The 13,716-nt window shown below is 40.3% G+C and overlaps 1 protein-coding gene across 36 annotated transcripts in view; it reads right to left on the bottom strand.

The window, feature by feature from the left end:
- The window catches only part of MADD (MAP kinase activating death domain), a 72,471-nt gene that overhangs the window by 51,334 nt on the left and 7,421 nt on the right, over positions 1-13,716 (bottom strand). For all 36 annotated transcript variants that reach the window (XM_039551977.1, XM_039551979.1, XM_039552001.1 and 33 more), the window contains exons 2-5: positions 6,944-7,135; positions 3,802-4,416; positions 862-1,165; positions 374-505 (exon numbers count right to left, since the gene is read on the bottom strand). In XM_039551977.1, the coding sequence (XP_039407911.1) occupies positions 374-505; positions 862-1,165; positions 3,802-4,416; positions 6,944-7,005 (1,113 nt within the window). In that variant the 5' untranslated portion in view covers positions 7,006-7,135. The remainder of the gene's footprint in view (positions 1-373; positions 506-861; positions 1,166-3,801; positions 4,417-6,943; positions 7,136-13,716) is intronic.

Below are 13,716 nucleotides of genomic sequence, written 5' to 3'. Positions count from 1 at the left end.
AACTATGAATCAAAGAGCCCTCAAGCGTCCTTAAATCTTGCTCTGAACCCTCCTCAGCAAACTTTAATACTCAGTTTAGAGGAGAGTTGGGGGGGTAAATATCATCACAATACTGTAGATCTATGGTAGTTCAGTCCATTACTTGTGAAATACTGCTTTGAATCATTCTATTCACTGAGCATGCTCTGAAGATATCCTAAATAAGTGGTGTTACCTATGACTTAAATAGTCACACTCAAGCAATGCTCTTTGTAAGGCAGACTTTGACACAATCTCTGAGAAGACGGTGAATGAAATAAGGACTACAACTATATGAGTTTAAGACATCACAGAAACATCTTTTGTGAAAGACCAATAAAGGAAAAATGTGTACCTGTTCTGCAGAGGCCATGCAGGTGGGAAGCAGAGGGATCACTGGGAACATGTACTCTAATGGGTAGATCATGGCCACAAAGGCCATTACAGACATTGAAAGTGCATTATAATCTCGGGACTGCAATACAACCTGCAACCAAAGAAACTCCCATTAGCACTACAGCAACCATTCACTTCCAATACTCCCCTCAGGTGTATACAAAGATCCAGATTTTGTGATCTCTGCAGACTCAAATTCGGTGGCTGTGAACTGGGTAACCCTCCATTAATCTGTCTGAAAACAGCTTCAGTTGTTTTTTTGAGTGAGAACAGAACTTTTCAAAACAGGAACCTCAGAAGGAACTATTTCTTCCCCTCATCCTCTGCAGACAAAATTCATTCCAGGCAGTGCAGGGAGACAGCTGTTCTACACATCCAGTCTACCCTGCTTTTGAAGAGGGCAGAACTTCCTACATACTTATCGAAGATCAACTCTTCCCTCCTTACCTTGTGCTCCAGAAGGATGCAGGTCAGCACCTGCAGGCAGGCATCCACTCCCAGTAACTCCAAAGGCAGATGTAATGGAAAATCCACCAAAGTGAAGCGGGATGGATCAGGAAGAGCAAAGGTCAAAGCTGGCTGCAACTCATGTGGCAAGACTTCCACATCCACCCGCTTCTGCCCAGCAACGGGCATGGGCGAGCGGAGCAGCCGGTATATCCACGCCTCGATCTCCCGCAAGTCGTGAAGCAACGCACTGGACTTCTCTTCCACCAGGAGGGAGCCTGTGAAAATCCGCCACATCGTATCCCTGGACAGGGAGAACGCCAAGGTTAACACTCCGAGAACTTCAACTGACCGCCATTCCTCAAGGCTCTTCCAGAGAAAGGGTAGATCCACCAAGGGTTAAAAGAGGCAACTAGCAAACATTTGATCACACAAAGGAATGGAAGTCAGGCATTTAAGCTTACTGACACAACCCACAATGTGAGGAAGAATAAATCTTTCTGTGGCAGCAATCAACACAAGTATGTCACTTGTGACTTCATTCACACATTTAAAGGATTCAGTCAGGTCCAGTTCTCAGAAGAATTCTCATCACCTTCATGCTTGAAATTCCGCAGGCACATAGGATACTCTCCTGTCTCATCCTGAATTGTAGCAAATTACTGTAGGACTCTGCTTCTAGCAGCCTACAAACCTTTGCAGGAATAGAAATTAAACCTGAGATAATAAAAGTATGCCACATCCAAGATCTCCCAGATCTTTTGGCATGATAAAACACCCTTCATCGTTCTGTCCTAAATTGCACTGTATCATTCATATGAGCTGAATAACCCATGGGAAAAATGGATCTATTTCAGCTAAATCTCTGAAAGCTGTGTAGAAAACATTTAGGTACCTTAGCAACATAAGGAGCAAGTTTTCCACACCCTAAGTAAGCAATTTGCAAACCTGTAGCTCACAGACAGGATGGCCAAAAAAGCATGTACAGCATTGGTCAGGCCTTCAGAGCTTCAAAACTCAAAACTGGGTCTGACAAGGGAAGCACAGAATCTTGTCCACTTCAGCCCTTCATCCTGTAGCACAGTGAAGGCTGCAAACCTTCTGTATTCATTCTCCAAACAACTTCAGCCTGGTAAGTATCTTGAGTTACTGTAATAGATCCCTTAGAAAGCTGTGGGTTCAAATTAGAGGTTCCATCTTACAGTTCACAACTTTAAAAAAAAAATAACAAAATGGAAAAAAGATTATGACACTGGAGGCTTCACAAAGACAGAAAAATTAGAGAAATTTGGATGGCTCAAAATAAGGGCAATTTGAGATTACGTTGAGTACATAATACGACTCTCAGGAACTGTGATGCCTCTCATCCTCCACTCTTCCTTCAGCTACTTGTCATGCACAAGCCATTAGGCTGTTAAAAGGTGTGTTCCACCTTTTGCCAGCTGTAAGGATTCGGTTTCACCTTTATTCTGCCACCACTTCAAAACTATTCTACTTTTCCAGGTCACCACTAGAAAACCACATTGGTAATTCAAACCTGCTGCTTTACTTTTCCCAGAGACGTATGCTCAGCGTTCCTTCTCTTGCCATCCTCATCCATCATTCAATTACTCTCTTTAAGAATTATGTCCAATAAGAGCAAATTTTTCAAATACCACATGTCATTCAAACACTGGAATACTCTACCACCCCTTTCAAAAAATCATATGAGCTCACCAAATTGAGGAAAATCATGAAATTCAGTGGGGTGTTTTTTCCTCAGTAATTATCAGACTAAACCAAGCAACAAAATAAGCTTCCTTAATACATGCTTCCATTGGGGGCAAAAGTTTTGCTCTGACAAAATAATTTATTCTCCATCAGTGGATTCAAGTGATAAATCTGCTAATGCAGGATCAGTCATACGAGCCCAGAACACTCTCCTAGAACTATTCCAGGGCAGTAACCCAAGAAGTAGGCCACTGCTCTATGAATAGGACACATTTCCCATTTCATGCAAAATATAAAGAGCTTATAAAGATAAAAATTATAATAATCCTGTCATTTTTTCCTTTTGACAAGTTTCATTTGGAGTGTACCAAGCTACTTAACTCACATTATGTACCATCTCACAGTCCTGTCCCTCAAACAGTTGAGAAAATCCCCTGCTTCTCCAGAGGTTCATTTCAGACTTCTTCTATTCAGTTAGCATATTGGAAAGGAAAATACCATCCTGGAATGTAGGTGTAAGGCACAGTAGCACAGATACACATCCTTGCCTGAGATACATAAAAACAGTGTTCCTTCCATACCCTACAGCGCAACTGCTTTTAACAGCAGATGCGTTAAGATTACTACATTACCTTAAATATACACCAGGTTCCTGTAAATTTGCTGTTACCAACAACCATTCCCATATGTTTCCTAGACAACTACTTTGTTTTCTACCTCTCCTCCCTCTCTCCTTCAAATATTGTACTTTGACCTATTTCAGCTGATCCTGCTTCTCTAGTCTTTTCTCTCCCACGCTGAAGCTCAGATTGTTTCATAAGCTTGTTAAGCACATTTTCATTATTTCCCTCCTGCTCCAAGTGGAAATTCTCTCTGTTATTTCTTCCCTGCTTCTAATTTCCCAGAGAATCAGTCCTGACATACACTTCCACAGAGCTTAAATGCCAAAGCAATAGTAATAGCATCAACACTCAGCCTCAGTTGTCAGTCAGAAGGGTAGAGCCTCTTTAGGTGCATCAAAAATGAAAACCATACCAGATTACAGAATCAGAGAAACTTTTAAAGAAATTGTTATAAAAATTTCCTTTTCCTACTGTGAACCTGGATTGAAAAAGTGCAAAGGACAACCCTTGGTGTTTGGCTGCTTCTGCAGCCACAACTTGCCGTGCAGGTAAATTGCAGCACTGAACACGAATAGTAGGAGGAAAAAGTTCTTCCCTCTCAACGTACCTCTGCACCCCACGAGGAATCCCCAACTTCTTGCCCAACAGTCTCTCACTACAGCAGTCCACAAGTCTCTTGAGGGTGTACAGACACTCACGGAAGGTTGAAAAGAAAGGATAATGACTAAGGATGCACAGAGAAGTCAGAGTGCTGTTGCGAGAGCGATGGCTGCCTTTGGCCAGGCGCTTACTGCGTGGGGATCGATTCACGTCAGGGGTAGACTCTGCACTGGGAGCCTGCAGTGAAGAGCCACTCTCCGAACTCTCAGTGCCCACTTCCTCTTGGGGTGCTGATGCATCCCCAGATTTAGGGACCTTCTGTCCCTCCCGAGCTCGATGTCCCCCTGTGCCTTCTCCTTTCTCCTTGGGCACTCGCTTCTGGAAGGAGCGGTAGAAGTTGACACAGATTCCATAGCGAGTGACCCCGGTATCCTTGTCTGTGAGGGTGAAGACAAAGGAAGTGTCATCACGGAAGCTCATGCGCTTTTGCCGCACGCTCAGGCATCCTTCTGGCTGGCAGAAGAACACAACATCGGGCGGGAGAGGAAAGTCTGCATGGTCTTCCAGAGGGTAACGTCGCAGCAGTTCAGGAGTCTGAGCAACACTATCGCTGCTTGGGTGCCTACAAAAGAAGCAAACAAAAAACCCATACATAGTTGACTAATAGCAATAAAAATTTTTGCAAACTTCCTACTGTGTCAGGAGCCTGTGGACTCAGCTTCGTCTTTGTTTCCTCTCTTCCCTACTATCCAGGGAAAGTGCAGCTTCTCAGTCACTAGCCACAAAGTTCACTCACTAGCACAAGGCAGAAAGGTTAAATAAAGAAGTCTAAGTTATACCATCATTAGCAAGGAGCCTGTTCAAATCTGATCAAGAAAAGGACTTGGAGAAGTATGTTGTTCCCAGGAGAACACTGTATTGTCATGTTGCTCTGGCTTTGACTTTCAAAATTAACTTAACTGCACAGGTCTCTGGGCAACACTTTGGTAGGAAATACACTGCCCCTCTCCAAATAAACAGTCAGAAGAAAAGCTTCTGTATTTCAGCTATTTATGAACAAGATGAAAAATTAAATGAGAAAATCCAGTATCGATTCGTAACTGGGAAAGCAAGAATTTTCAAGGAAGAACTCAGACGAATAGTGGAGTGATATGGACCTCATCCTAAAAACATTTTCATTAAAAAGTTCTAGCAACCACAGCTCTATATGTGTTTGAGATTTAAAGTGTAATTTATATAAAAACTGTGTGGCAACATGCAGAACTATTTACCACTGTGACTCATTAATCTTTGTACCACAAATCACTACTGAAACACGAAGACAGAAAGGCAATACTGTTGTTTCCTGTTCTTTCAAGATACTTACCTTTTGCCTACTTCAAAATACAAATGACATTTGCTTTTCTCATATAAGAGATGTGAAAAAACCTGAACAAGTAGTAATAGAATGTTCATAATTTACAAAAGAAAATCACTGGTGTAAATAGCTCTGTTGACTCATTCTTCCAAACTAATATTTTATTTAAAACAAGTAAAAATGCTTTCATAATAAAACTGGTAACAAGATTTATACTGCCTGTACAGTTAGATATTAAAATACTGTATGAAAAAAAAAAAAGGAACACTAAAATGCTTTTATATGTTAATGGACATAACTAATGCATCATCTGCTGAAAAAGAAATGTCAAATAACGCTGGTACTACTTAGACAGTCTATTTGGCAGCAAACGGTCAAAAAAATGACACCAACACAGTTACAGTGCATATATCACCACTTCATGCCTTTAGTAATATTAGCTACAAGGACAGAGATTTCTCAGACATTGAGAAAATTTGAACCTAAGGAAGGGGAATAGTTCCAAACAGCATCGCTGTTTTTACACAGTGGATAACAAGATGTAACAATAAAGGCCACATGGAGCTCCTAAGGACTTTGTAGTAGAAGCTACTTCAGCCAGCTCTATCTCTCATCGTAGCCATTTGCTGAAGTGCCAAATGAGACAGCACACCTCTGAGCAGTAGCAGTCTAACCAGCACTGGCAAAAAGCAAGAGAACTGTAGGAGTCCAGAAGTGATAGTAGCAAATTTCTAAGTGAGAACATCAGACATTATAAGCTTCACTGGAGGAGGCAGCTAACATTTCTCCCTCCTCTTCCTAGTTGGTGACACACATATAGAAAACTTGGGTTGTTTTTCTACAGACAATAAGAATTATTAAACTATTACAGTATTCCATCCATAAAATGCAGTAATAAAATAACTATTAGGCAGAATTATGCAATTTCCTCCCCTCAGCCTATTTAAATATTGCATTCAAAGTATTCTGAAAAGAAAGCGAGAGGTACAGCAACAGGCTGATGCATGTGAACCACTGATATTTAGAAATGAAAGCAAAATAGATTTTGGGATATACCCATTACACAGATTTGCAGAAAACTGCTGCATAAACTTTGAATAGGGAAAAACTAACATTTACTGAGCCAGTAATATATTTACTGAGCCAGCCTATATATTTGACAAACAGAACACACATCAACCCCACATTTCATATGTGCTCTAAGTAAATATGCATAACATTTTATCTATTAATAAGACTTTAAAACCAGAAAGCATTCATGTCATTCCTATGAGGATAAATAAGTATTAGAGGGAGAAACAGCCAAGTAAAACAAGTTACAGATTTTTTTCTTAAACTGATTTTACAGACCACATTTCAAAAGCTAGAAAAATAGTATTATTTTACTACTAGTGTATTACTAGTAATAAAAGTAGTGGAAAACTAGTATTTTACTTGCATTTAGCTTTCAGTGTTTTCAATTTGTGAATCCCTCTGTCCTGATGCCAGTAGAAGCAAAGAAGTTCAGACACACAGACTACCAGAGCGTGATAAGACAAATTAGCTTTACTCAGTTACCCTTTGCAGACCCTTGAAAAGAAGTCTAAAGACCCCAAGTTAAAAAACTTTTGCTGCACTAGTGTCTTTCAAGAAGTGCCCTGGCTCAAGCAGGTGCTCCCCTTAGGGTAGCATTCTGCACACATTTCAGACAGCACTTCCTGAGCATCAGGCAAAGCTTCATCAATGGATGCAAGGCTATTTATCCCCACTCTACTGCCCAAGCAAAAGCTCTGCTGAGACTGGTTCATATTACCTGGCTCCAATGATCACAAGATAGTCAAGTAGCCGAGAGCAGACTTTCTTTTTCTGCACCATTGTCCTTGATGCCCCTCCCTATGTCATCTCACAGAATTTCTGTTCATTGATCCAGTGGTCAGTTATCCCGTCGGCTGTGACTGATGCCTTGGAGAACAGAATCTGCTTGGAACTGTCTGGCAAGTCCAATCTATAATTAAGAAAAGCAAGAGTGTCAAAAGCACAACCAGGAATATCAAATACATACACGCAACTTAATGCCTCAATGTTCTGTGCAGTCATGGCCATCCACAGATCTCTATCTTCATGAGTATAAAAACACAGTCATATGCCCATAAAAGCAGAGAGATGAAAAATACACAAAAAAGTACAAGAGTATCTCAAGAATGAATGGTTGGAGTCAACAATCTTAGAGGTCTTTTCCAATGTAAACAATTCTACAATTTGATTCTAAGGGAGAACACAGACAAAGCAGCATATCACTGGCAAAGAGCTACTCATTAAATGGTTTCTGTGTTGCTTAGGCATAAGATCCCTACAGTGCTTGGGAAAGGAGCTTCAACGGGCAAGACTGAAGAAAAAAAAAACCACAACCTGAACTTTAGCTGTGTGATAAACAGAGTAACTAAAGATGGGGTAACACAAGGAGTCCAATTTGGTAAAATGCATCCCACCATCCCAAACCTGCAAATGGCTGTCAGCAGGAATGATCTCACCATCCCCAAAGACTGCGATCTCTAACACTTTTTCTGTGAAGATACAGAACTGCAGTTGCACAGAATTGCAATTTGCAATAGCAAAAGTGCATCTTATAACTCATACTGGTTTTTTCACTTACTTCATTCAGTTCCATTTATCTTGTTTAACTTCACCGCTTACTCTTGATACCCATGCCTCCTACAGCTAATTTCTCTGAATATTTTATGATAGAAAGACCCTCTTGGTAAAACTGAGATTTTACTACAGCATTACTACTTGCAAATAATTATGCTTAATAGATATCCAGAATTCAGTAAGTACTATAAAAAAATTCTTTCCAATCCCACCATTCATACGTCATAGAATTCATGAACAAAAGGGAGAAAAATAAAGTTTTAAAAAGTAATACAGTTCCACATTACAGTGTTCCCTACCTACATTTGAAACCAACCTGAAAAAAGAAACTTCCTGAAATGGAAAGGTCTCAGAAACTCTAAAAATCAGAGGTGCTCAGAGTATTCTAGAAGTTTACTGAGCATTCCAATGAAAGTTTTAATAGAGGTATTTTATATTTAAAAATTTGAATTGATTGCTTTTTGGAGCATATTCAGAATAAGGTTTCCATTTCAGCTCATGTTTACAACCTAAGGCCAATCACAGAATTATTATTACTGTAAAATCTTTCTGCAGCATAAATGTTTAGATTTCATTTGTATAAAAGTGTAACATCTTTACTAACAACCAAAAACTCTCAGCAAAATCAGGCAGTTTTCTTGATGTTTCCCTCATTACTTCACAAGCATTGTAATTGTCAGCATCTCAGAGTCACATTCAAAGTCCAGCAATATATCTGGTTTTTGCTCAGTCCTTCACATTGCAAGAAAAGAGCAGGGAAATTTTACTCATTAGCCCTCCAAACAGCAGCAAGAACACAAACACACAAAAAAGCATGTATGCCATTTATTAAAAAGGAAAATCATACTAGTCAGTAAGCATTAATTAAGGAATAATAAACTGAAAGAAACATTAACCCTCACACATAAAAAATCCCACATTTTGTGAGACTTTATGGCATGTTTTTAGTAGATCCTCAACTACAGTCGCTGTAGATTCCTAAGTGACAGCACTATGAATTATCTTCTCTGAGCAGCAATACTATTGTAAATTACCTTCTCTGAACAACACAGAAAATACAGACACAGGAAGCAAAGCTTCTGTTTCTTCACTTTAATGACATTACTGAAAACATTGTAGAATCTATCCCGGAAAAGCTCTTGATCCTTGATACTCTGCAAATATCTTGGCACAGAAAAACTCAAGAAGAACAAGACAAAGTTGGGATATCAAGTGGTCCTTTTTGTTTCCAGTTTGAAGAACTACTTTATCTGTTTTCTTTCCAAATAGCTTTACACAGAACTCTTTAAGGAACCAACTGTTCAGTCACAGACAGGGGCATAGTAATAAGTTATCACAACGTAACCTAGAATTATGACTTCAAGGAAATTCTGCTACTGAGTGGTAACCAAACATATTCTTCCTCAAAAACAAAGGCTACCCTACCCCTCAGTGAAGGTGGAGAAAGCACACTGTGTTTGTCTTATGATTGCAATTCCTTACACATATTTCCCACAGCTGTGCAAAGGAGCTAGCAAGGTATGCATTATGAAGATCCCAGAAACCATGAAATTTCAAGAACATCTGAGCAGACAAGTACAAGGAACATATGCAGGGCTTACAATGTCGCTGGAATGGCTGAAGCTACAACCCAGTGACACCACACATTGAAGTTTCTGTCAGTTCTTTTTAAAAAAAATCTGAGCACTTTCTGTGATTTCTGCTTTCTACTGCAACACAAGTACAAGGGAGACCAGACTGATGCAGATGTTGTGTCAGGGCTTCCAGAGCCACCTTTACTGATTCATTATACTTAATAACACAACAGTTACAGTGAGACATAAGAGGACAAAGGCATTTTTGGGGAAGATGAATTTTGCTGGATTGGAGAAAGAGGTAGAAGAACTAGAATCAAGTGTAGGTTTTTGCCTTCCCCTATTCAATCTTTTGCCTCTTCAGAGATCTAGTAATGGCTGATGACAGCACTTTGAAGAGTATTACATCAGTATTTGTTGGAACTCATCTTCCTACTCCTGCTTGGAATCAGACACCACAGTTGATCTGTATAAAGCAACACAAACAGGCATCACAGTCTCCCGGCACATCCTGCCTCCCCCTCCCTATCTGCCAGAAGTTTGCTTCCAGGCCAGTGTCATTCCCTCCTCTGTGCTGGCAGAAGTGTTTGTGCAGCTACAGGGGAAAATAGACTGTGGAATTGATATGGACTAAACCTAACACCCTCCCTTCTCCTCCCTTGTAGCTTTTGGTTTTACTAGGTTGGCTTTTTTTGTTGTTGTTGGTTCACGAAGTGGCCCCACAAATGCTTGTGCAGGTACAAAGAAAAGGTAGCAGAAAGCAGTTAAGGGAATCTGGAAGACTTGACTGAACATAATATGATCACAGAACTACAGTCAGCACCTTTACAGGCAATACAGAGGTAAAGTAGTTTCCTTCTGAGAGATTTGCTATCATCCTTCCAATACCTCCTAGATTTTAGACACTAAGTACATTAGGACAGAAATAGATCAAACAATCAACAGATACTTCAATTTTTCCTCTTTCATGTTGGAGTTTGGACCTGAACCAAGAGATTATCTTGACTCTGAGATGGTACAGGTTTTGACATATCAAAGTCAAAATTTCTTCTCCCTTTCAAACTGCTTTATCTTTAGATTGCTTTCTCTCAAATAGTCTTCTGCAGTGTCTTTTCTCTCTGCAAACATTGGAACCAGCCCTTTGAAGGCTGAATCCTCAAGCAGCACTTGAGAAGAGACTTTCTGTAACTTCAGCTCCAGAAAAGGAGAAAAATAGAGAAGTGAAGGCCCACCACAGAAACATACTGTACCAAGAGATCACATCTCAGACAACACCAAAATTGAAATATGCACTTATATGGATGGTGAATGGGTTGGTGAGAACTAACACTACCCACACACTGCAGCAGCTGTCAGCAATATTCACTAGTAGAAGTTGGCACCATAGCCTAGACACAAAGAAAAAAGGCCAGAGCCAGCACAAAACCACAGCCTACCAGTAACTCAAGACATGAAAAAAGTGTTCAAAACAACAAACACTTCTATTATTGGCATTACTCTTCATTTCAGAATTCCCCAAACACCCACATTTTAGGTTGTAGCACAACTTCTTAGAGGACAATCTGCATGGTATTCTGCAATTTAAAGTCCTCCTAGAAATAAAAAGTCTATATAAACACACACACACACTCACGAAAAGCACCACACAACGGATATGGCAGCATGAAAGAACCACAGCAGACTTTTTATCAGTTTAGAGTCATCTGCATCAGACCCATGCCCTGCATTAGTCCCAAGAGACATGAGTTGTGCAATAACCCTATTTCATCTATCCCTTGGAGTCCTCAATCTTCATTGTGTCTTCTCATTCAAGACACAAATCTAGATGAAAAAAGCAATTTAGTCAAAGAATAACTTGACTACAACAAACTGTTAACACCACTTGTGTCACTGTATGGGGTCAGGCTGAGAAGGAACTCATTTTCCCCAGAGCAGCTCTCCCAGCGCTGTGCTGTGTACTGGTAACTGGAAAGATGTTGATAACACACCAGTGTTTTAGCTACTGCTGAGAAGTGCTGGCGCAGCATCAAGGCTGCATCTCCAACATCCTCCCCCCAGCAGCGGCTGGGGAGCATGCAAAGTCTTGGGAGGGGACATGGGCAGGACAGCTGACCCAAACTGACCAGAAGGATATGGCATCTGCTCAGGATAAAAGAGAGAGGAGGAGAAAGGCAGAGAATCCATTATTTAAAACATTTATATTCTGGAGCAACCACTAAGCCTGCTGAAGCTCTTCTTCCCAGGAAACGGCTGGACAGCACTTGCTTCTGGGAAGTAGATAATAAAATTTCTTGGGCTTCTTTGCTTCCATGGATGCAATCTTCGCTTTATTAAACTGCTTTTACCTTGATCCACAAGGTTTTTTCCATCTCATTTTCTTCCCCCTGTCCTGCTGAGGAGGGGTGTGATAGAGTGGCTCGGTGGACAACTGGCATCCAGGCAAGGTCAACCCACCACACTCACCTGCCGTTGTTTTCCTCACAGAGAGGCTTCCAGCTTTGATAGGCCAGGCTTACCCGAACAGCATGATGCTCAGCAGGTATTTACATCATTGCTTGCAAAAATGATGTGAAGGCAACAGATTAATTTCCAACAGGAATGTGCTAATCCCTGCTTTCCTTGCAACTCTTCCATACTTTAAGATGGTTCCAGAAAGGATTCTTCTTCCATTATCTCCAGCTTTTATCTAGTAAAAGGATCATACTGCACATTTCACCAGTGCATGGATACCTTTAGAATATAAATCAGCATCATACAATTCCATCTGCACACTGACTGAATAAAGAGCATACATGGGACATTAATTTGCAAGAGAAAAAAGAGGAAATTGTGAAGGAGACAGAACAAATTACAGGACAGAAGCCACATGAATTATGGTTCACCGAAATTTCACCTTGTGAAAGACCAAATTTTCAGCCATGCCAGAAAGGAACTAAATTTTTCGTTTCCTTGGAACATCTTGAATTTCTATTTACTCTCAGCCAAGACAGTCTGTACGGAGTTGAGAACTAATAGCCACTATGCCTGACCTTAGTACATTGTTTTCTGTGAACTCAAGACTCACCAATCGAACTAAACTGAAAGCTTAAACAAACACAAATAGGGTCAGGAGTTTCAATGCCCACTTTTGGGTTGACTTTTGTTTCTTTTTCTCACATCACACACCTTGATCTATCTGCTAAGCTAAGAGAATTAGGTGTGAGTATCTGAGGACCAGCCAACCTCACCTGTGTGGGCAGGAACTCCATTTAACTCACTGTTGAACTGAAAACAACATGGTTTGAAGCACAGTATGAACTGTTCATGGTAGATCTGACCTATCTTTAGACATTTTAATAATCTTCATGGAATCTTTACCACTGAATTTTTGGTTACTTCTTCTTCCCAGTGTGTTTCAAATGATCCCAGACGTTATCTCTGGTATAGCACACACTATTTTTGCTTGTACTAAGCTTTTAAAGAAGCAGACAAGCAGTCCTCTTTTCACATGAGCCATTTTTCATTTCTTCTGCTTAACAACCATATAAAACACTGCTAATAGTTTTATACTTTAAAATATGCAACATTCTAGGAAGCTCATTATTGCTATTATCCAGATACTACAGTGTTTCTGCTAACACAAGAAACACAGACAACAACAGAGATGAGAACACCTCCCCTTCTCCAGAACTTGACAGAACATGGAACAATTTCTAAAATCTGACCTGGATGGACTTGCTATACTGGTGCAGCTGCTTTGTGTGTTACCATGCACCTTGGCAAGGCAGCACTGCATGCCAATACTGTGACTCCTAAGAAGATACGAGCACTTTGAAGAAAAAAAAAAAGGCATTTTTTGCAAGCATGCATGCCTAAACAGACAATGGCATATTTATCTAGTATGGCTAGTCTATAATACAGGTGCGGTTCTGCAAAATGCCTGGGATAGTTCCAAGCATAAGAAATCACCTGGTAGAGAACAGGTCTGCAGGCAAATTCTAAAAGCATCCACCCTGGAGCATATGCATCGCTTCCATCAGTAAGAGTTGCTTACAGGTAAAACAGCAGATGCACCCCAACTACTTCCACTTTCCATTTATTGATAAATCTTGAGGGAAAGGACAGAACAAGCCAGATTAAAGAAAATTAAAGAATGAATGGTGAAAACAGGTTTTGGCAATACAAGAAGACTTCTTTTAAAGCCCTTCTCAATAATTACAATAATTTAAAGATTTCTTCCTTTCCTACTATATAATATCATCTCTTTGCCTTCTGAAAACAGTACTGACACAGCCAAGATATTTAGCCTCTACATTATTTTTCCAGAGCAAAATGGAAGTAGCATGGGCAGGGGTGCTGACAAATGGACTGAAGGTGACCAGAA

This window comes from Corvus cornix, chromosome 5 (genome assembly GCF_000738735.6).
Source record: "Corvus cornix cornix isolate S_Up_H32 chromosome 5, ASM73873v5, whole genome shotgun sequence".
NCBI lineage: Eukaryota > Metazoa > Chordata > Aves > Passeriformes > Corvidae > Corvus > Corvus cornix.
The sequence above is the reverse complement of the archived record's forward strand: the minus strand, read 5'-3'. Positions and strand labels throughout refer to the sequence as shown.